The sequence below is a fragment of the Nelusetta ayraudi genome, unplaced genomic scaffold (genome assembly GCF_046127955.1).
Source record: "Nelusetta ayraudi isolate G7.1 ecotype Tasmania unplaced genomic scaffold, CSIRO-AGI_Nayr_v1 ptg000071l, whole genome shotgun sequence".
Lineage (NCBI taxonomy): Eukaryota > Metazoa > Chordata > Actinopteri > Tetraodontiformes > Monacanthidae > Nelusetta > Nelusetta ayraudi.
Window position 1 is genome coordinate 294142 of NW_027466121.1, and position 21078 is coordinate 315219.

General features: G+C 46.5%; 1 protein-coding gene across 1 annotated transcript in view; it reads left to right on the forward strand.

Annotated features, from left to right (window-relative positions):
- LOC142899198 (UPF0606 protein KIAA1549) overlaps positions 1–21078 on the forward strand; it is a 34817-nt gene that overhangs the window by 2430 nt on the left and 11309 nt on the right. Inside the window, exons 2-13 of the mRNA XM_076042682.1 lie at positions 8351–10462; positions 11188–11276; positions 11392–11551; positions 11667–11797; positions 13099–13291; positions 13411–13470; positions 13571–13716; positions 16905–17082; positions 18115–18299; positions 19521–19575; positions 19612–19670; positions 19901–20116. Coding sequence (XP_075898797.1) covers positions 8351–10462; positions 11188–11276; positions 11392–11551; positions 11667–11797; positions 13099–13291; positions 13411–13470; positions 13571–13716; positions 16905–17082; positions 18115–18299; positions 19521–19575; positions 19612–19670; positions 19901–20116 — 3584 coding nt within the window. The remainder of the gene's footprint in view (positions 1–8350; positions 10463–11187; positions 11277–11391; positions 11552–11666; positions 11798–13098; positions 13292–13410; positions 13471–13570; positions 13717–16904; positions 17083–18114; positions 18300–19520; positions 19576–19611; positions 19671–19900; positions 20117–21078) is intronic.

A 21078-nucleotide genomic window follows, 5' to 3' on the forward strand; every position in this document is an offset into this window, starting at 1 on the left:
AACTCAGTGGTAGATTTGAGGTATGATTCACTGCTCTCTGCTGTGAAATCCTCACGGGGTGTGTTCGAACAGTCACATTTGTCGAATGACTGGAACCGCTGCTGAATCAGAGCTACAGCACCGACCTCTCTGCTTTCATCTTTTTTAACTGTGAAGTCTGTGGTCAAGCAGCTTCAGGCAATGTGGCTTTACATATCCAAATCGAATGAAGATTCTTCACCGCCGAAGTATCTTCCTCTTCGTCTTTCCTGTCTTTTGGCTGTGTTTCGTGATTGAAATAGCCGAGTTTTACCACCGTGAATTTAAAAGGAAAGGTAACTATTAGGGATGTTAACGATTAATCGACAATCGATTAATTGTCGATTAAGAATTTAATCGATTAAATCGAATTGGTTGCAATTCATTGGACCTTTTTTACACGGGTGTAGTGACAGAAAAGAGCAATCCACATGTACTGTACATACTGTGATGGTCATAATATACCTAGAACAAGTTACTTTTAAACAACTTTTTTCCAAAAAAAAAAAAAAGTTGAAACGTGACCCATTAGAAGTCAACTTAAAGTCAGAGGATAAATGTTCAGGGTGTTTTTACTGTTCTCTAATGTAAACAATGGGTCACAAATGAACACAATGGTGAAATAATGTGGTCCTTACACATTTTTCATTGTGAAATTTAGGTTGTCGGGAAAAATTTATCAATTAATCGTTAATCAATTGATACGGTCAATCAACTGATGATTAATGAATTAATCGATAGTTTGCATCCCGAGTAAATATTGATACAAAGACAGAAGGCTGTCATTCTAAGCTCAGCTCTCTCTGGCTCTCCGCTGCTGTCGCTTGTGACGCGGCCAACTGCGGGCCAGCAAAGTCCTGCCTAATCACCAGCGCCGCCCGTTGCCATGTGAAATGTGATCTGCGCTGGGTGACAATATGGCCATTCATTATTCATCGGAGCTGGGAGCCAGTTGCACATCAATGGGGCGAAAGCACCGGCCAGCCAAAAAGTTGGAGCTTTAGCTGCACTGCAGCTCCAGCAGGAAGGTTCTACCAGCCCCCGACCTGGACCGCAGCGGTTCTGTGGTCCGGGGTCAAGTCAGGTCAACGACAGCCATGTGTTTTTGGCTGCGGTGTCTTTTCCCTCAGTGGTCCGCTGCTACCTGCCGGGTTGCGATTCGAAGGTACAACGGACGGTGGGGTTCTTGGGAAGCGATCTGCATCTGTTAGCGATTTTTGAGCGGCCTTTTCATTCGTGTTTTACCAGGGCAAATTTCCGCAGCCGCCTCAGGTCCCCCAGTGGAGTTCAAACCTAACGAGAATTCATCGCCGAACAATAATGCTGCTTGTTTCAGGACGAAAATAAACCTGAACAACAGTGCCTCTCATTGTGCGATTCCTCATCGTTTGAAGTATGCTAAAACTCAATCCTCATTAGGCCGCCTGCACACTCTCAGACTTTGAACAGTCGTGTAGATTTACAGTAAGCCACAGCGCGCGACGGAAGTCCAGCAACCTCTGTTGCACCACAGGGTTTCCGGCTGCAGATTGCGTCATAGCCCAAAAAAAACCAAGGGTGAGCTGATGCAATGAGGTACATGCGTGAAATGACGTCACCCTTACCTGCGTTTGGCCCCCACAAGTAGCAACAGCAGTCCCAACCTGGGGTCTTTCCAACTTTCTAATTCACTCAGTCTTTAGTTTTTGTAGCTGTACCAGCAAGTGGCCAAACTGCAACTCTATCCGCGCTTCCGCTACCCCTGGAATTGCGCGAAACCTAAATATTGCAATAAAAAAAAAACTAGTAATGGAAACAACTACATTTTGAAAAACCTCAAAAACATCACTAAAAGGTTTTTACGCCGTCATGATTTGGTTTTTCAGACGCATCAATATAGAGGGGTATCGCAAAAGTGTCATGGAAACACTATTTTTTTTTAAATCGCATTTACGCGTCAGCAGACATGACGTACGTGGTCACATGACCAGTTCACGTCAAGGGAAAATGGCGTATTGTGGTTGGACGGAGAAGGAGAGGGAGTATTTTGTTTTACAAGTAATCAAAGAGAAAAATATAACAACCCTTCTTGACAGCAAACAAACGTAAACTAACAAAAGCAAACGCAATTCTACGAGAATTACGACTTATGTGCTTCACACCGTTCAATGGAAACACCCGCAAATCACAGTTGTACTTTGTCGAAATTTTGGAAATGTCGCTTTTACTTTGCGAAAAAACGTAATGGAAACACAGCTTATGAGCGTGACCAAAGGCATCGCCACGCTTTGCTAGTTTCATTTCACCAAAACTGCGACTAGGTGGCGGTAAAATATTTCTCCCTTCCAGTCATCGGCTCTACTGCTGTGCAACTAAGTTGCTTCTTTCTTTGTCATTTGTGTAATTGTGCATCTCGTTGACCAATTTTCCCGCGTGTGTCTACATCAACGGTCGTCTCAAAACCAAAAGGTCACGGTCATTAGTTTGCGGCGAGTCGCTTCAAAGAGTTCGGCGAGGAAAAACTTCAAACGAGACAGAAGGCAACATTGAGGTCATATTTTTCGCAGAGCCCGAATCGCTGGGCGTTTGACGAAGTGCAGCTGATAATTTATATATTCACGGAACAGATGGTGCCGCTCAGGCCGGCCTCTTTGGAGCCTCTCCGGGCTAAAGCGTTTGCTTTTTTTTGGACTTTCCAGTACGAAAACAATAAGTTCCTCCAACGACGACTCGAGACAGACGTGTTTTTTTTACCTCTCGGAAGAGCGCCAGGACGCACGCTCGCCTGCGCAGGCCGGCTGCGGTCAGTCCTCCCAGGGCGTGAAGCTGGAGAGCAGCGTGCTGGAGGAGGACAGAGCGGAGAGAGAAGTGGAGGAGTGCGCTGAGTGACGCCGTCCTCCGGGCTTCTCCTGTTACCAGTCTTCCTCTTCCTGTCTTTGGGGAGGAAAATCAGTGCTGCAGGAAGTGAAGGAGCGCAGCCAAAACGCAGTGCGTCCACGAGGTCCCATTCTCCCGAAAAAAAATAAAATAAAATGGTAATTGCTCCCGAACCCTGAAGTCTGGGAGCGCCGCGCCGCTTATGCAGAGCGTAATTGGCGGCTTTTGTGCTTTTTTAGCCCGTAAAAAACCCTTAAATATGCCGGAGCACAGTTGCGCCATTTGCTACAGTTTAAGAAGAGCCTCGCTCCTCTGCCACCCCCCCCCCCCCCTCAACCTCCAGCACCCCCCCGCACTCTCCTTTTCTCTTATCTTGACTAAAGTGTTCCCTCTGGAAAAGCAAACAAGGGCCACATTAATATTTGATAAGAGCTGACTTTAAGTCAAGCCTCCTCCTTGACCAAATCACTCCAGTGAGTCATTCCACTATAGCTGTTAGCACATTTTATGACTATGAATCTTTTAGGTGTTTTTTTTGTTTTGCTTTGTTTTATTATACTTTTGACGTGTTTCATTGGAGGTTTGCGTTTAACACGGTCGTTTTGGGTCGCTACTTGCTACCGATAAGTCTGAAAGAAATCTGATCTAGATGATCCGATCTACTGCTCCACTGGATAAGTGGTTGCAGTGTTTTCTATATTGACATGTTAAATTGTCTTTACTTAAACCCAGGTAGTGACTGACTGACATCACATCTAAAAGCAAAATATTGGCTCTGTCGGCTCGGGCACAATTGCGCGTCGCCAATAAAATCATCGAAAGCTCTCCCAAAATTCTCAATACACTGAACGTCGTCACAGTCGCATCTCGCTGGTTCAGCTGCACTCGGCACTCGCCATTTCCTGCCAACTGAGAGAAACCAGTCACGCAATGGGCTTAGCCCAAAAACAGAACCATGTGTGGTTCTGCAGTTTGCTAGCGCTACACCAAAAAGACCCTTTCTTCTTCTTCTTCTTTTTTTTTTTAAATTACACAACCATTAAAAGACTTTTTCTGCAAATAGGAGCCTGCCAAACATAGGAAATGATATCATTAGACGGCTCTGCGTTTGGTTTCTCGGGTTTCCCGGCTCGCATGGCGTGCATATGAGCCACTGAACCCGCGGCGCTCACATTCATTTTGAAGCTTTCTTTGTGTGTACCCACCTACATTACAAGTTTGCACGTTTCATTTCTGTGTATAGGTTGGTTTTTCTGAGAACAAGTATGTTCCACTGTAGCGTGTGCCTCCTTCTAAGAATTTATTTCCTGTAATCTCATTTGAGGTTTCACCAAGAAAAGAACCGCATAGTCCTCCCAATGTTTCATGACAGTTCTCCCTGTAAAATCGTGTCTTCTTTTATGTGTTCATGTGTTTCATGTGTTTGACAGCATTTGAGTCGGTCACTTGACTATTTCGCTGTGCAATTAAATGAAGGCAATCATTTTTAATTTGAAAAGGGAGAACTCCCGCTCAATAGGTGTATTGTAGCCATCCCCTATTCACCCATCCACCTTTTACCTGCCGCCGCTTCAATTATTCATTTCCCAGCAGATCAAAAATCCTTTTAAAAAAACCCGCGCAAAAAAACATAAACACTTTTCCTATCGTACCACAAATTCCCAAGCCGTGTTTATGCAGCAGGCATTTGGATTAAGAAGAGCTGCGTAGAAAAAAATGTGACGCAAGAGCCTCTGTAACTCTAAAACATTTAAAATGATGAATATGTCCGGGCAGAACAGACGCGCCGCTTGCAAGAACCTCACTGGTGAAACAGTAAAAACGCCGTTTCCTCTCCGCGGTGTCGCATAAAAACTGGTTTATTTAGGCACAGCGGGCCTCCGCCGGGCGCCGGCCCCTCTCCCGCGCAGTCACGCACACATATAGGTTAGTGGGGAGCTGTAACGATCAGACGCGTGATCTCATAAGGCTCTGCCAATATCTATCAAGGCTAACTGGGTTACTGCTATTTCAGAGGCCCCACGTTGTGTCTGCAGCCGCGCCGCCGCCACCGCCGCCTTGTTGCGCCGCCTTGTTGCGCCGCTCCTCTTTTCATCCACTGTTTGGATTTCGTAAGAGGTGCATCGGGGCGGCCATCAGCGCTCGTAATCCCTCTCTTGTCGGGATCCTTTTTACACGATTTGCCTGCGGGGGGTGGGGGGGGGGGGGGGGGGTCCAAGCGTACGAGTCTGAGTCTGTGCATAAACAGCAGCAGACCCTACCAGACCCTACCAGCACCCCCCCACACCCCCAACCACAACAAGCAGCATTTTCATCTTGCCGCCTGCCTTGACATAAAAGGACAAGGTTTCCTCTGGATCAGCCGTGGTAGACGGGACTTACATGCCATCGCGCGAAAAGTAAAAATCCTTTAAACAGACACAGAAAAAAGTTGCAGGTTTTTGTGCATTTTTCCGCTTTTGTCGACAGCTCACCTGCTCGGCCGCTTTTCATCATCACGTCAACCAAACTGAGCTGAAAGGCTCACAGAGGACCGATGAATTCACGTGGGAGGTCATTAGCGTGGCACTTTTCATGCAACGCATAACTTAAGATGCATACGTCCTTCCGTTTTGTTGGGAGTAATGAGCCTGCGTCGCATGTGTATCTCCCCCCCCCCCCTTTCATTCATGTGGTAAACAAGATAATTAAAAAAACAAAACAAAGCAGGACACGCTTCCTTTGTTCCCGCTTTGAGTTTTTAGAAAGGCCAACGGTTTGTTTTCTTTCTAGTGCCGTTAAAACCCAAAGCAGAAATTATATTACATTGAGTGTATCCCCTTGTGGTTACAAATTCACCTGTGAGGTAAATGCATAAAACATAAAGCAACTACAAATACAGGATAAAAAATATATATGTCACTATGGTATTTTGCAGGCTGCGTGCTTTGTAAAAAAGTATGTTACTAATTCTGTGCTATTGCACTTAACGCTAACTCACATTTCATGATTTTTTTCATGTATGACTGTGTAGTTACTTTGTAGTTACTGATTCACTCTGGGCATTTCGCAGACGTGGAAACTTCAAAAGTGGAATGCCTGATTCATTCATCATACCCTCTGAAAGAGGCCTTCCACTGGAAGCTAAACAACGTGATCAAGGGGAAACAGTCATTACTGGGGGGTAGGAAGCAGTGTCGGCGAGTGTAGGCAAGTGCTCTCATGTGTCACATCAACAGACGCAGTCACTTGGCTGAGGCCGCCACACGGCAATAAACAGGCACTGGAAGTCACCTGTGAGATGTCGGACTCTCAAAAATTGAAATAAAAACTCCCGGTTCCCCCGAAATTTGAGATATGATGCGTACCAGGACATGAAAAAAAAAAAAATGGGATTCTTATCGAGCCTGCTTCGACTCCAGCCGGAGTCTCGTGGTGAAGTTTGAGAGAACGAGGGGAAACCGGTCGCCTTGGAGGAGCCGCCCACTTGACATTTGTTCTTTCACTGGACGTGGTATTTAAAGGTCTCACCCTGCGTGGGTCTTGGAACGGCGCTCGGTGCCGACCGGCGTTCAGCCGAGTGTGACACGCTCCTGTTACAGCGAGGGGGACAGGTGGCAGCGCTGCTCGGCGTGGAAGACCTTCGCCGGTGTCTGTTTACCGTAACGTCAGCCGCACTCACGTCCAGTTTCACTTTTCGTTTCACAGTTCTCCCCCTGCCTGGCGGCTGTCTGCCACTCAGAGCGCCGTGACCGAAAATCAGCCACTGTTACTGCTTTAATTATTAAGGAGGCAACATCTCCAACAACATACAGTAGGCTTGACTTTGTTCTGGCTGAGTAACCTTAGTTGTTTTTTTTTCAATTTGCTAAAACGAAAGTAAGAATTCCAAAAACAGAATTGACGGTCTTGATCGTCTTTACCAGCAGGAATGATCCAATACGCTCATCAGTTACCCCCACTATTGATGGTCTGTCTCCATGGACTGGGTGATTTTCCATCCGCTCAGGCACGTTTGATTGTGACAATAGTGGAGCAAGTCACAGTAGGAGTGTGCTGAGATGCGTTGGCGTTTTGGGGTCATGTCCCACACCACGACCTCAAACATCAGTGCGGTTTCCTGCCTTAGTTTATTAACCCACGTTCATTTTCTTTCCCTCGTTTGACTGAGTTGAAACCCATTCGAGTGCAGTCTGAATAAAATCAGACATGGAACTTGACCACGGAAGAGAACCTTCTGGCCTCCACTGCAGAGAGGACGTCAAGATCTTTCTTGAGATTAACTAGATGTAAAAGTTCCAACAACAAAAAAAAATGGTTTTCCTTTCTACTTTTTTCTTATATGCATTTGTACAATGAAAATGGGTTCATGAGTATACCAAACAGACCACTATTGGTTTAAAAAAAAAAAAAAAATCTTTGCTCTGCCCATTTTTTAAACACTTTCTAAGCACAGGCAAAACAGACAGATGGCAGCAGACCCAGCAAACTAGGCATTCTTCACAAGTGCTCTTTCACGGGCTCTGTTGTAATAGCATGTTGATCAAATTAAGGTGCCAGTGAAAGGTTATGATTATGTTGGGAGTTTTCTCCCAGGCCAAGCCGGAGGCAGACATTTATGAAGCCATGCAGTAAATCGATGATGATACTCCAGAAGTATATTCTTTTCTGTTGATGTGATCCTTGTGTCGGAAATAAACACATCCCTTTGCTGATTCTGCAGTTTTCCCTTGTGCACCAGACTGCCGAGCAGATGTTTTTTTGGTTGTTTTTTTTGCACAGAGCGACAAAATGATCAGCAACTGCTGAATCACTGTGTGGACAGAATTCCCTGTTGCCAACGTAGTGATAGTAGCTTTAAAATGTGCTCTCTGTGCAACATTCAAAGTACAAAATCAGTGTCTTAATCTTCTATGTTCGCAACCAGTTAGTAAGAGTGTTTCAGTATTTTCCTAGGTTCTGATTGAGAGTAAATTGAAAAAGCTAAACTGCCTGTTTTTCTCGTAAGCCAATACCTTCATCACATTGTTCTCAAATTCTTCCTTCTGTCAATACCTTTGGTTTATTCATTATCTGTCAATATTATATTGATTTTGGCCTAAATATAGGTCAAGGTTGTACTCAAAATCTGACCAATGACATGGTTTCTGCAAAGCGTATGTCTTTCACTAATTATGGTTAAAAAAGTGGGCGTTTCTCAGAGCCACCTCTTCTCCAGAGGTTCTGTAAAACTCTTGGGAGAACGTCCAGAGTTTCTGTTTCCACCAAAGCCCAGAAAGCCCAGCAGTTTTGCTGAACACACTTCGCGCCTACTTATACGGAGTAACTCGTAAAGTCATGTGTGGTCTCATCATATATTTGTGAATGTTTGGAAAACTCGCAGTGGTTGTGGTTAATGCAAGATCTTAGCTCTTACTATTTTTTTTTTTTTTTTTCAGTATGTATTGGCCTTGTTTGAATTAACTACAAAACTGAAGCACTCTTTTTTTCCCTTTAGATGAGCCTCTGTTGGATTTCATACACAACCCCTTGGGATTCTTTGGAAATACTCCAGGCTCAACAGGGTCACCACCATCAGCCTTACCAGCCTCCAATTATACTGCCGCTGTGAGCCCAGAATCACCCAGGGCCCTGCCATCCAGTTCTGAAGATAGTTCTGCTGACATAACACATTTTCAGTGGGAGCGTGTTACTTCTGAAAACTCCAAACCCCTCACAGAAAAGCACCTCTTTGCAGAAGATACTGATCCCCTGCCCCTACCTTCCTTAAGGCCCTCAAAACCAGGATCTAGTTCATCTTTTGAGACAGCAGCTCAACTCTCCCCGACCTGGAAGCCACCCAGGTCAAATTCTGCCCAGCAACCTTTCTCTGCAACGCCTTGGGGATCTCAGCTGCAGCCTCGGTCAAATAAACACATGGCATCACCAAGCCCCTCTGCTTATGCAAGGTTAACAGCTCCTCAGCAAGGTCGTAATTCTGAGCCAACGCTGGCAGTCCTGACCTCACTTCCTGGCCAGCCTCTTGGGTCCCCTAATCTGGCTTTGGCCGACACTCAGGCGGACCAATCATATGGGAATGTCCTAGATGTGAACCAGCTGAGGCCAAGTATCGGCCCTTTGGAAGAGAAGAATCAACCTCTTGATGTAAACATCCTACCGCACCCAGATGAGATTCCAGCCCTGAGCTACAATGTGCCTTTCATTGCCCCCGACCATACGTCCCCTTTATCTGAACCCACTGAGGTCGCTCCGGAGGACTTCTACCCGACCAACACCATGGATGTGGACTGGGGTTCTGGGGACTACCTGGAAACAATGTCCTTTCTAAACCCTGAGGGTGAAGACTACTCTCCTGTCACTAAATTGCCGTCTGACTCATACGATTTTGAGGACTATGCAGAAGTCTACGACACATCCTTCCCCTCTAGAGTGGGTATAATCCCTTCGTCCCTCCATCATTTTCGTGGCACACCAACTTCCAGCATGGTTTCAGCACACAGCACTCTTGCTCCCCTTAATGCCCCTTCTTCCACCCCTGCAATTCACCACGTACTGAAACCCACTCTCACAACCAACACTGACACACCCGGCGCGTCTGATGCGGACTGGCCAGATACCTTCACCATCCAACCGACGGACGTCCTGTTACCCGATATGAACAGCTTGGAGTATTACACCATTCAGTTAACCAAGGACAACAACAGCACAGACACTGGAGCTGAACACCGAGCCAATGTCTCCATTGTTTCTATCAGCGCCACTGACATCTCACCAACCAGCAGCTTCACCAATGATACAGTTGTGACTGAGGACCAATCATATGATGACCTTTCAGGGTTGGAGCCTCATCAAGAACTGACCACGGTCGCGACCACAGGGGAGGGTCCTCAGCTGTTTAATGTCTCTGAGCCTTTTCTTCAACCTTCTGTAGTGCCAACCCTGCCCTCCTCCACCTGGCCTGGTCAGGTGTCCACCAAAGAGGACTGGTCTTTTCCTACACTAAGTGTTGGCAATTATAGCACCCCATTAAGAGAACCTCTGGTCACAAGTGCCACTCCTCTACTGCCTGATGATTTTGTATCTTATTCCTCACTGACCGACGTCCACTGGTTCGTTACGGAGTCATTTTCACAAAGCACCACAGTTGCCTCCCCCGTCCCGTCCGCAACCATAGCCTTCACGTCCATTCCCGCAACACTTCTCCTGAATACCACTGCTCATGTAACAGAATCAACTCCGGACGATTCTGCTTTTACCACTCACCAAAGCTACAACAGCTCGATCACTAGTGGACCCGTAAATAATGTCACTTTGGTTCCCCCAGACGTGTTGGGGGATCAGGGCGTGACTGAAGATGTGGTTGACATCCCAGCCACCATGACCTTGATCCCAACTAGCAGTGACGCTAATACAGCCACTTCTGCACCAACAACAACAACAACTGCCACCACTACTTTTCATCAAGCCACAACTAGGGCGACGGCCACCACCAACGCTGAAAGTCATGTCACCATCAACTCGGCCACCAGTGGAAAAGTCACAACTTTGGTGACGCCGTCAAGGCAGTACCTCTGCAATCTGGAAAGCCCTGCTCATCTCGTAAAAATTAGTAAGAACCATATCATTAATCTTATTATGCTTTGTGCCAGATCACTTCAAATTGTTAGTTATGTCTTGCATGTTTTCATGGTTTAAATTGAGGCTAAAAGCAACACACAGTAGTTTTTGTACTTTCTAAATTATTGTTCAAGTTCGCTTCAAAATTAAGTTTCCTTTTAAAAAGGAGAATCTCACCATGACCATGCAGCACCTCCAGCTGAATTTTTTATATGACTACATAATGTTGGTTGCCTGCCCACAACCAAAGCTGCAAACTTCCTTTCCTTGCAGAAACACATCTCAGTTAATGGCACTTTTTGCATCATCAATATCTCTTGACTGCCTATAAGAAGTTAGGCAGCCCATTTCTTTCTTACGTTCATAATAGCAAAGGCACAAAGAGCCCAGAGAAGGTGTTTGCAGTGGCGAGAAGGAGAAACAGAGAATAGCTGAGTCAGTGATCACAGTTAGTTTTCTCAAGAGGGTGCTGGGCAGGCTACCACAGGTATATAGTCCTACACCAGGGAAGCCAGGCACGCTGCATCAAAGGCAGGAGTTTCCATTCTGGCGTTGCAAGTCACTGACTTGTGCTAGCAATTCATCTGAAACACCATTTCAAAGTAGAAAACTTTAATTGTGTTGCTTTAATTAAGCCATCAATTATTTGGAATTTGGCTCTTGGAACGTTTATGATGCAGACAAGGGCTAAACCAATTCTTTGGATTTCTCCCCCAGGTTTTCCTTCTGGAGCCACCGTTGGTTACGCCAAATCCCAAGTGAGAGACATCCTGAAAGTAGAGTTCAACAAGTCAGTGGAGCTCCAGGTATGTAAAGCACCGAGAGAAACAAATCAAAAGCAGTTTACAATGTAACAGAAGTCACAGTGTTTGATGTCTGTAAGTCTTTTGCCCACGCTCTCTATTCCGGCTTTGTTTGCAGGTTGTGAACCCTCCGCCAAGGTTTATATTTCGGGTGGCGTCTGGCCCTGTTGTGTACACAGCCATATCTGTCATCAGCGCTTTGCGAAGATCTCGGCGTCACTTCATGTCTGTGACTCCCAGCTGGATTTTGCCGGACCGCAAATATCAAATCCACACAGGTAAATTCTCCTTTCACTGGCCGCCACTTCTCATCAATTCTAGCCGCTCAACAAATTCCCCCAAAAGCACTTCATTTTATTTATTTATTTTTTTTTTCGTTCTTAATCTGTGCAGTGTTGCAGTTTGTTCCCGGTCACGTAGATGTGCGGTTCTGCAACTTCAGCGAAAGCATTGAGAAAGGCCTGACCATGGCCTTTGCAGAAGTGCGTCGACGATCAAAGAAGTCGACCAACTTCACAGTGAATGTAAGTGTAACCCGAATGGGCTGCAATTGAGCCGCAGTGTACATAAACATGCCCTTATTGATGACTTAGATGCTGCCTTTTTTACTGTGCAAAAAACATTCAACTCTGTGCTATGCATGCGAAAACATTTAAAAAAGAAAAAAAGGACTCCACTAACTATAGTTGTGTACTTTGTGGACTGAGCTGGTCCTGGATGGCCTCCAGTCACTCCCCGACTCCCAGTGATTGGTGACTGTGGCGGGGATTGTGCGACTCAAACAGGAGCTGTTCAGTTTAGCCAGTCAATCAGTGGTTTCACTCAGAAAATGCAGACAGAAATGGCTTCTGGTCGACTCCAACAAAGCCGGTTTATTAAAGGGCGAGTTTAACCCCAAAAAAACAAAATAGATTTCTCTTCCTCGGTCTCTTCCTCTGACTGCCTGTCGAGCTTTTTATAGATTGTTTTGGTGCAAGTTGCTCTGTTCTGGAAATCTTAACTTCAGGAAATCTGTCTTTTTTCTCAAACCAGATCAGGTGCCTCTTGTCTTGTGTTGCATAAGGCACCAAAGCCAACATTTTTTAAAGAACTTAAAACCAATATGTTTTTTTTTTTTCAATAATGTGGATTTATTAATGCAAGACCAGCTTATTAACTTGCCAAGCTTACCCAGCTAAGTCATCTTTTGTGGTTACTTAGCTCAATCATGGATACAAACCTCTCATTTCATCTTTGAGTGCCAAGACGCAGTGACACGCTATACTCCAGAATGAAGAAAATAGCATTGCACTTAAAAGTTATTGCAACAACTTTTTTTCTTTTATTAATTCTCCCTTTTTTTTTTTAATTGACTTAATTTCTTTGTAGGTGACGTCTTTGTTATTTAACATTTCTGTTCTGTTATTTTATGTATCCAATCATTTATTCATATAAAATGCTCAGAAAGCACTTTGAAAAATGCCACGTTTTCATGAGTATTGAAGCGGCTCGTTGTTTGATATTTCATAGCTTGTTTTCCTATGCACTAAGCTGGCATCAGTAGTGGTTTGTGTAATCTTATTAAATTCATGCTTTTCCTATCCTCTTAGCTGAAATAAATTAAGGATTAAATGAAAAAAACATTTGCAGAATGAAAATGCACAACTAAAAAACCTGACGTCCCGACTATCGCCGTGTGCTCCATTTTCTGCTGAGCTACTGCTTGTCAGACTGGGAAACCTTGTGGAAACTACATCACAGTGGAACAAACTTAACTGCATTTTCCTCTGTGTTTTTTTTTTTCTCTGCCCGCTGACTCGCACCTCGTTGTCTGTCTGCGTCTCAGATCGTGAACATCACAAAGACTTCCTCTCAGTATAAGGACCAGCGACTAGTGAGGCAGCCAGTAGACATCACCTTCACGGTTCGGGGGCCAAACGGCTACCTGCCGGGGTCGGAGGTCAGCAATGCCTTGCTGGAACTCACGACTGTCGAGTTCAGCTACTACATGGGCTTCCCCGTGCTACAGATTGCCGAGCGTGAGTCCCTAAAAAGTTCATTTCAAAAGTTCTTTTTTTGCACACGATCACAATTTGAAGCTCATGAAGATCCAAACTGAACTGAATTGAATCATTCACTGATGTTCTCTTTAAACCAGCTTTCCATTACCCGGAGCTGAACACCAGTCAGGTGCTCCGCTCCTCCTGGCTCAGAACAGGTGGGCTCTTCTTCTTCAGCTCCTGCAGCCGCTTGATTTCTGGCGTTCCCCTCCTTACAGGTGTGTGTGTGTGTGTGTCTGTGCGTGTGTCTGTGCGCAGTGCTGCTGGGTGTGCAGGACCAGAAGGTGGGCGAGAGGACCTTCCAAGCCAGCATGGAGCGGCGAATGGCCATGCTGCTTGGCGAGGCGATGGGATTGGTCAGACGTGTAAAGAGAGCGACGTCCATTGGCAACAGCAGTGTTCAGGTACTGATATAAGTAGCTGGTGAGTGTAGATATAGGTTATGTAGACTGTGTCAGGGCTGTTGCCACTCTGCACACCTCGGTTGTAACCTGTGATTATTTGACTTTCTGCCGCACCCAGTCTGACCTCTGACCTCTGACATCAACAATGCATTTAACATGTACTTACTATTTTCTTTTTTTCGTGAGCATTCTCTATCAACCCTAGAAATGGTTGTGATGTCATTAAAATCCCAGTAGATCATCAGCATATTGTGAAACACTCAGACCAGCAGGTCTGGCACCAACAACCAAAATCGACAAAGTCACTCAAATCCCCTCTCTTACCCATTCTGGCGCTCACCTAGAACTAAAGCAAGCCGTCTTTGCCGCCTCCGCTGGCCTGAATGCAGTGAGTTGCTGCCATGCGATTGCTAGCAGTTAAACTTACTTCACAGGGGTTGTTTCTTTGATAAACGCCACTTCCAAATGTCCACTTTCACATGAGAGTTAAACGAGGAAAAAAAACACACCCGTCCCGTCTTCACGTGTCTCGCCTGATATTTTTTTTCAATACACCGAGGACATGAGCAGACGAGACTTTTACATTTTCAACAACAAGTCGGAGTAAATAAAAGTTCCTGCCATTTCACGGCAAGATTTTCAACCAGTTCCGTCTGGGTGTTTACTGACGGATCCCTCAGTCATCTTGGAACAACTTCCCGTCTTGCACCATTTCGCGCGCCGGCTCCCTGACGCCGACGCTAACCGCCTTGCCCGAGCACTGAGGCCTCATTATGTGAGCGTCGCGGGCCCTTCGCGAGCGCCGACAGCCCCGCTGCTTTACTAATCAGGCTGGAGCTTTTGTGGGGCTCGCTCCGCACCTGCTCCGCTCATCTCAAAGGGGACAGGATAGGGCTCCGTCGCCATGGCAACAGCATCTCATTCAGCCGAGGGCAAGGCACTCACAGACCAGAACCTAATGAGTCCTTGTTCTCCGCCCGCCCCTCCACACCCCACCACCTCCATTTCTCCACTCTTGTTACTCGATGCGAACCACAGAGCTGCAAAGAGCCGATCAATTATTAATTCTTTTTTCTCCGTATCCTGCCGTTGGGATGATTATGAGCGAGTGTGTGTGTGTTGTGAGAGGGTGGACACGGCGCGACGGTGGGAGGGGCCCAGAAGTCGGAAGCAACAGGGAGGGCAAAACACTCTCGGCTTGCTGCGAGAGACGCACGAGATGCATTTTTCATCCGAAAACCTCACAAGATCCGAGCGCTGGCGGCGACCCTGAAGCTCGATGAGCATCCATCCTGCGACCTGCAGCAGCTCCACCTGTAGTGAACTTCCCTGCGTGAAAACCGCAAAGCAAACGAGGAAAAAAAACTTTGGCAGGGAATCATCCATGTCTGCGCTTGACACTAAGAATAGATTTTAAATCTCTGGCCTCCTTCCCTTCTTCTTTAACATGGCATTTCCACACCGTCACAAGTGGGTTACACGCACCAGCCGTTTTTTTTTTTTTCTATCTGTGCCAAATTTCTCCAGACTCGCGGGAGCCGTTTGCTGCACCAGCTCTTTTTTTTTTTTTTTTTCAATTCTTTTTCTTCGCAAGTCTCATCCTTGTCTGTCTGGATGTTGAAGGGAACAACGTGACTCAGATAGAAGAAATGTGAACCGCTAAGAGTCCTCCGTCTGGCTGGCTGGCTGGCTGGCTGGCTTGCACTCACACAGACAGATTTCCCCTCACACTCTCGCTCTCACCTATGAGAATCTTTTACGAGCGCGGCCGGACAGATCAAAAAAAAGAAAAGAAAAAAAAAAAGACTCGGCTGGCTGCAGCGCGCTTATTCACGCTGCCATCTTTCCACTCTAATAAACGCGCATTGACTGGATTAGAGCCAGGATGACTGAGCCAGCCAAACCCGTTTTTTTTTTCTGTGTCAACCCAGGCGTGACCTGCACTTCACTCTTTCCAGTGTTGCAGACAGCAGACTGCCGCTGCGCCCCGGGGGCATCCAGAGGGAGCGCATGCACAGCAGAGGAGATATTAGACGGCGTGGGGGAAATATTAATGCGATGAATAATCCTAAAGTGTCGTCTAACTTACATGAGTTTGTGGATGTACGCATGTGTGTGTGATGTTTAAGAATAATTCGGAAAAGTATTGTCAGCATTCTTGGGCTCTGAGACCTGTTATTCGTGATGCACAGGTTGTTTTACTGACTGTTTCCATGCAGGATAACGCAAAAGAGGAAGAATACAAATTCACATGAGGTGATTAATGTCCCAGCGTTTTGTAGGAAAATGAGCAGCCGCACTATCCATTAAAAATCCATTTTTATTATTTAAATCGTGACACTTTGCTCATTAGCGCTTCCATCAGACCTTCTATTTTAAACCGCACAGCGCCACAACTCTCATACATCATCTCCAGTCCAGTCCAGCACTGTTTTACTGCCCTCAATGTTAAAATGAGGACTGAGGTGGGGGGTGGGGGTGGGGGTGGGGGGTTTAGAAAAAAAAAAAAAGAAAAGATCGGAATTAAAGCAAGTCACACGTAGTTGCTGTCGCTCGTGATGGATGTGCAGTAAAAGACACAGTGGTCTGGAAGAGACACCAAAGGAGACGCGCAGCCCTCATCAACCGACACGTAGCCCTTCAGCGAGATGATTGCTTGGAGCCGCAGGACTGATGATTTCAAGCCTCTTGTCGCCGAGCGAATGCGAGAGTGAGAGTGAGAGTCTGCAAGCTTTTTTCCAGAGTATGGACACGTTAACGTTCGGAAAAAGACATACGATGCCGCGATGTCTGCCAGCCGTCGGCTGGAGGGTTCCACTGGACTGGCAGCCGCAGATATCAGTATGCGTGGTGACCAACCCCGTGGGACAGCAGTGCAGAACAGCAAGAAAGAGCTCTGGCGTTATTTCCATTCCCAAGACACAACTTCCTTCTAGAAGGATGGATGTTTTCACAACACTGCTGTTCAAATACTGGGCAGTTTGCTGAGAAATCTGGGGTTCGGTCGGCTGAGATTTCACAGATTTTAAGTTCATTCACTAAATGAATGAACTTTGTTTCAATTTGTCTACAACATGTCTAAATTGCAATTAAAACCCACTACTCAACTATTGGCTCCTTGACTTACTAATAATACTCTGTTAATATGCATTGCGTTCACGTTTGTTTTGTTTTTTTCCTTCGCCCAGGTGGTCAGCGCCAGCCGGCTGGACGGTGAGGACCATCCGTTAGAGGTGGTGTATTTCATAGAGGGCGCCAGCGGTCATCGGATGCCTGCAACCGAGGCGGCCCACCTGCTGAACAGCATGGACGTCCAAAGAGCCGCCATCGTCTTGGGATACCGCGTCCAGGGCGTCCTGGCCCAGCGTGAGTGTCTCCAGAGGACGAGGATGAGAAATGCACTTCACGATGTATACGACATATGTGTGCGTGTACACAAACATGCATGAACAGTGACAAACAAATTTCATTAGCCCTCTTGTCATATAAATTAGACATAAACCTTTTAAAAATCTTATTTTAACCAATAGTCCTTTTCACATTTTCTTAAATAAAGCACATTCTGAGAATTCAAAAATTAATAAAGAATAACACTCAACCAATAAAATCAATTTCTCTGTTCAGGACTGCAAATAAGTGATCAATAATCTGACATCAAGAAATAAGGATAACAACAATACTTACATTCTAGCAGTAAAAAAATTAAAATATTTTTTAATTGTAACTAGGGCTGTCAGCGTTAACGCATTAATCGTGATTAGTGAAATGCAATCAACGCATTCATTTTTTTTTTTATCGCATTTCAAACATGAGCCTTTTTGTCCCTTTTGCTAAGCCGTAGTCGGCCCTCTGGCTGATTTCTGGTAAGAAACACTTTACATTATGGGCTTAAAACCACGATTAATCGCAGTTAACTATGAAGAGCCTGCGATTAATCGCGATTAAAAAAACGAATCGCTTGCAACCATTTCAAACAAGGCAAAAAAATGTGCACGGCCCCTAAAGCACAACTGTGACAACAACGCAAGCACTCTCTTGGCTCCACGTGTGTGCATGTTTGCGGCAGCATATGAGCTAATTACAGCTCCCTACACCAAAAGGCCGTTTTCTCATTAGCCATCAAAACAAGGCGCGAGGACCCTAATGAGAGCCCACCGGGGGCCTCAGTGTCTGAGCTGACTCTGCCCTCTTCTGGTAGATCCCCAGGGGCTGAGACGTTAACTAAAACCAACGACAACTTACACTGAGGAGTGCGGAACTCTGGCTTGAGCCGGCAGTCTGGAACACGGCGTCAAGGCGCACGTGGTCCTTTTAAGTGGCTGCGGTGGAATCACTTCAAATGTCAAGACGCAGAAAGGTGACAAACTCCAAATCCCTCCCCACCCTCTTTGCCCACAGCTGTGGAAAAAGTGGCGTCTCCGCCCTCCAACGCCGAGAACGCCAACGTGTGGATCGTCGTCGGCGTGGTGGTTCCCCTGCTGGTCGTCTTCATCATCCTCTCCGTCCTCTACTGGAAGCTGTGTCGGACGGACAAGCTGGAGTTCCAGCCAGACGCCATGACCTCCATCCAGCAGAGGCAGAAGGTAGAGTCCCATCAGACTTGTTTCTGTGGTTTGTTATTTATTCATTTTATACATATAGATGGTTATAGCCTGGCCTGTTACAGCCACTACAACCACTGTTAACCAACCAGGAAGCTCCTGCTACTTCTGAACAAGAGAATGAGCGTCTCTGCGACAACACCAATCTGAAGAATCGTTTTGCACGACAATGGTCTTTAGTTTTATCACATGCCGCAATTTAAAAACACAACCCCAGTTTGTCACACTGTCATTTCAAACCATGTTAAAACGACTCTTGCTTGATCACAGGTTTCAAATTCCCCCAGAGTGCTTTGCTCTGAAAAAGCAGAAAAAAGGGGGCTGTTTTTCAATTTGAGACGGCTAATTAATCTGGGAGAATTTGTCATTGCCAGGAAACGTGGCAGGACGAGGTCATTAAAAATGTAATGATCCCCGACCACCGCTCGTTACAGCGAGGAGACTGGGACAGGAAGTCATGATGTGTTTTTTTTTTTTGTTTTTTTTTCATTTTTCATTGCATTCCTTTTTTTGGCATTTCTCACCAGCCTGTGATTCAGCTCGCTTTGGATCTCGGATCCAAAAGGGATAATTTTTCTTTGTGCCTTTTATTAAAAACCAAGTTAAATACTCTTAATCTCAGAAGTCCTTCTTTGAGATCATCCAACGAGGAGCCGCACACACGTTTCGCCGCAAAACGACTTCCGCTTCCTCGGCTGTCATCGGTCCAGGGCAGTAATTGCTAATTTAACCGCGATGCTCCATGAATCGTCTCCTGTGTCTGCTGGAAGCCGCCCTGATCTGCGTGTTACATCAGTAACGCGATCTCCCTCTGAGTGCATTGCCGCTCCTCAGCTCTGTCATTAAAGAGATCCGATGGCAGGAGGGGGGGCGATCGAAAATAGCACGTGTGTGTTTTTTGGTGAGATAAAGACAGGGAGATAAGTGACTGCTGTGTTTTGATATGCTAACAATAAGCATCTATTCTTGCATTAAAAAGCCGCTTCTGCTGCTTTTTTCGGCTTTGTTTTTTTTTTTTTTTTTTTCATTTTCATTTTCCAGCCCGCTCCCGTTCTCTTTATTGTGCTCCTCTTACTTTAACCGAGCTCTGACTGAACCGTCCTCACGTCAAGAGCTTAAGCTAACCGCCGCTTTCAGGCCCCTGCCCTCCCGCACTTAACACTGTCTGCCGTCGTCGCTTAAACGTCGCTCCCGCTCTTGCAGTCGACCGCCTCGCTCGGCGAATCCAGGACCTCCCTCCTGCGCACGCCTCCTCGGAGTAAACAGGAGTCAGGCTCTGACGAGAGTGCGGAAGAGGAAGACGAGGAGGAAGAGGATGAGGAGGAAGAAGAAGAAGAAGAAGGAGGAGGGGAGGTAGACGGCTGTGTCTAGTGGTTTTAGAAACAGAGACGTGTGCTGTCTACTCCCAACCGTAGCTGAAGGTTTTAGCCTCATTAGAAGCAAAAGCGTGTCGGTGGTTTGTCACCAAAATGCAGAGATAAAAATCATCCCTCACTTCAGTGTTTGTGCTGCCCGTCACTTCTCCTCAGAGGTCACTCGCTCCTCCAAAGGGCAAACTGACTCTTAGCAGTGAGGAGGAGGAGGAAGAAGAAGAGGAGGAGGAGGAAGAAGAGGAGATGGAAGAGGAAGAAGAGGAGGAGGAGGAGGAGGAAGAAGATGGCAAAGAGGGGACAAAGAGGGAGATTAAACAGGAGGGGCCCGCGCCTGAGAAGCAGAGAGGGCAAGGTGACAAAGACAGCAGAGTGAAAAGCGGTGAGAGGAAGAAAGAAGAGGCGCCGAGAGGGTCGTCTAGGAGGAGGGCAGCCGAGCAGCAGCAGCAGCAGCAGCAGCAGCAGCAGCAGCAGCAGCAGCAGCAGCAGGAGGAGGAGGAGGAGGAGGAGGTATTCTACCCTGCAGCCATAGTGACTAGTGCCAGTCTGTGACCGTTGGAAGCTCCGGCTTTGTTTTGTCTGGTTGTCTCATCGAGACGCTGGCAACAGAGTCCAACATGTGACTGTGGCTCGTCCTGTGCCTGTTGTGGCTCCCCAGTTCCCCATTAGAGCAGACTGAGTAGCAATCAGCTGCTAGCTAGTGTGTGCAGCAGTTCTCTCCCAGCTCTCTGTTTGTGTGTGTGTTATTGAATTTAGCCTCCCTCCGCTTTGCAACGGCAAACAGCTTTAACCATTACAGCCGCGGCCTGTTCCGGAAACTTCCCCCGTCAGTCGCCGGGCCGTGTTTGCCTTCCGCAGCGACAGCAAACGCGCGCAGACGCTCTTCAGCGCTCCGGCGTTCAGCGGATTAGAGGCATTGTTGTGGCAGGCATCGTGCGGGATTAGCAGCCTTACACAAACAACCGGCCTTTTCAGACAGATTATGTAAAAAGGGTATTGAATGCGTAATGCAATTTAAATGTGACGCGAGTTCATTTTAGTGCCGCCGCGCCGCAGCTCCCGACTTCCCCGTGTTCACCCCGGGCTTCTGGGTCAACAGGGAAGCTGCGTGCTTCCCCACACCTCCGCCTGCAACCCCTCCCCCACCACAACCCAACTCCCCTTTAATCATTGATGATGCCATTCCTGGACATCCATCCCTCAGTCTTTCGGTCTATCTGTCTGTCTGTCCATCTATCTATCTGTCTGTCTGTCCATCTATCTATTCTGTCTGTCCATCTATCTATCTGTCTATCAGTCCATCTATCTATCTATCTATCTGTCTGTCTGTCTGTCTATCTATCTATCTGTCTGTCTATCTATCTGTCTGTCTGTCTGTCCATCTATCTATC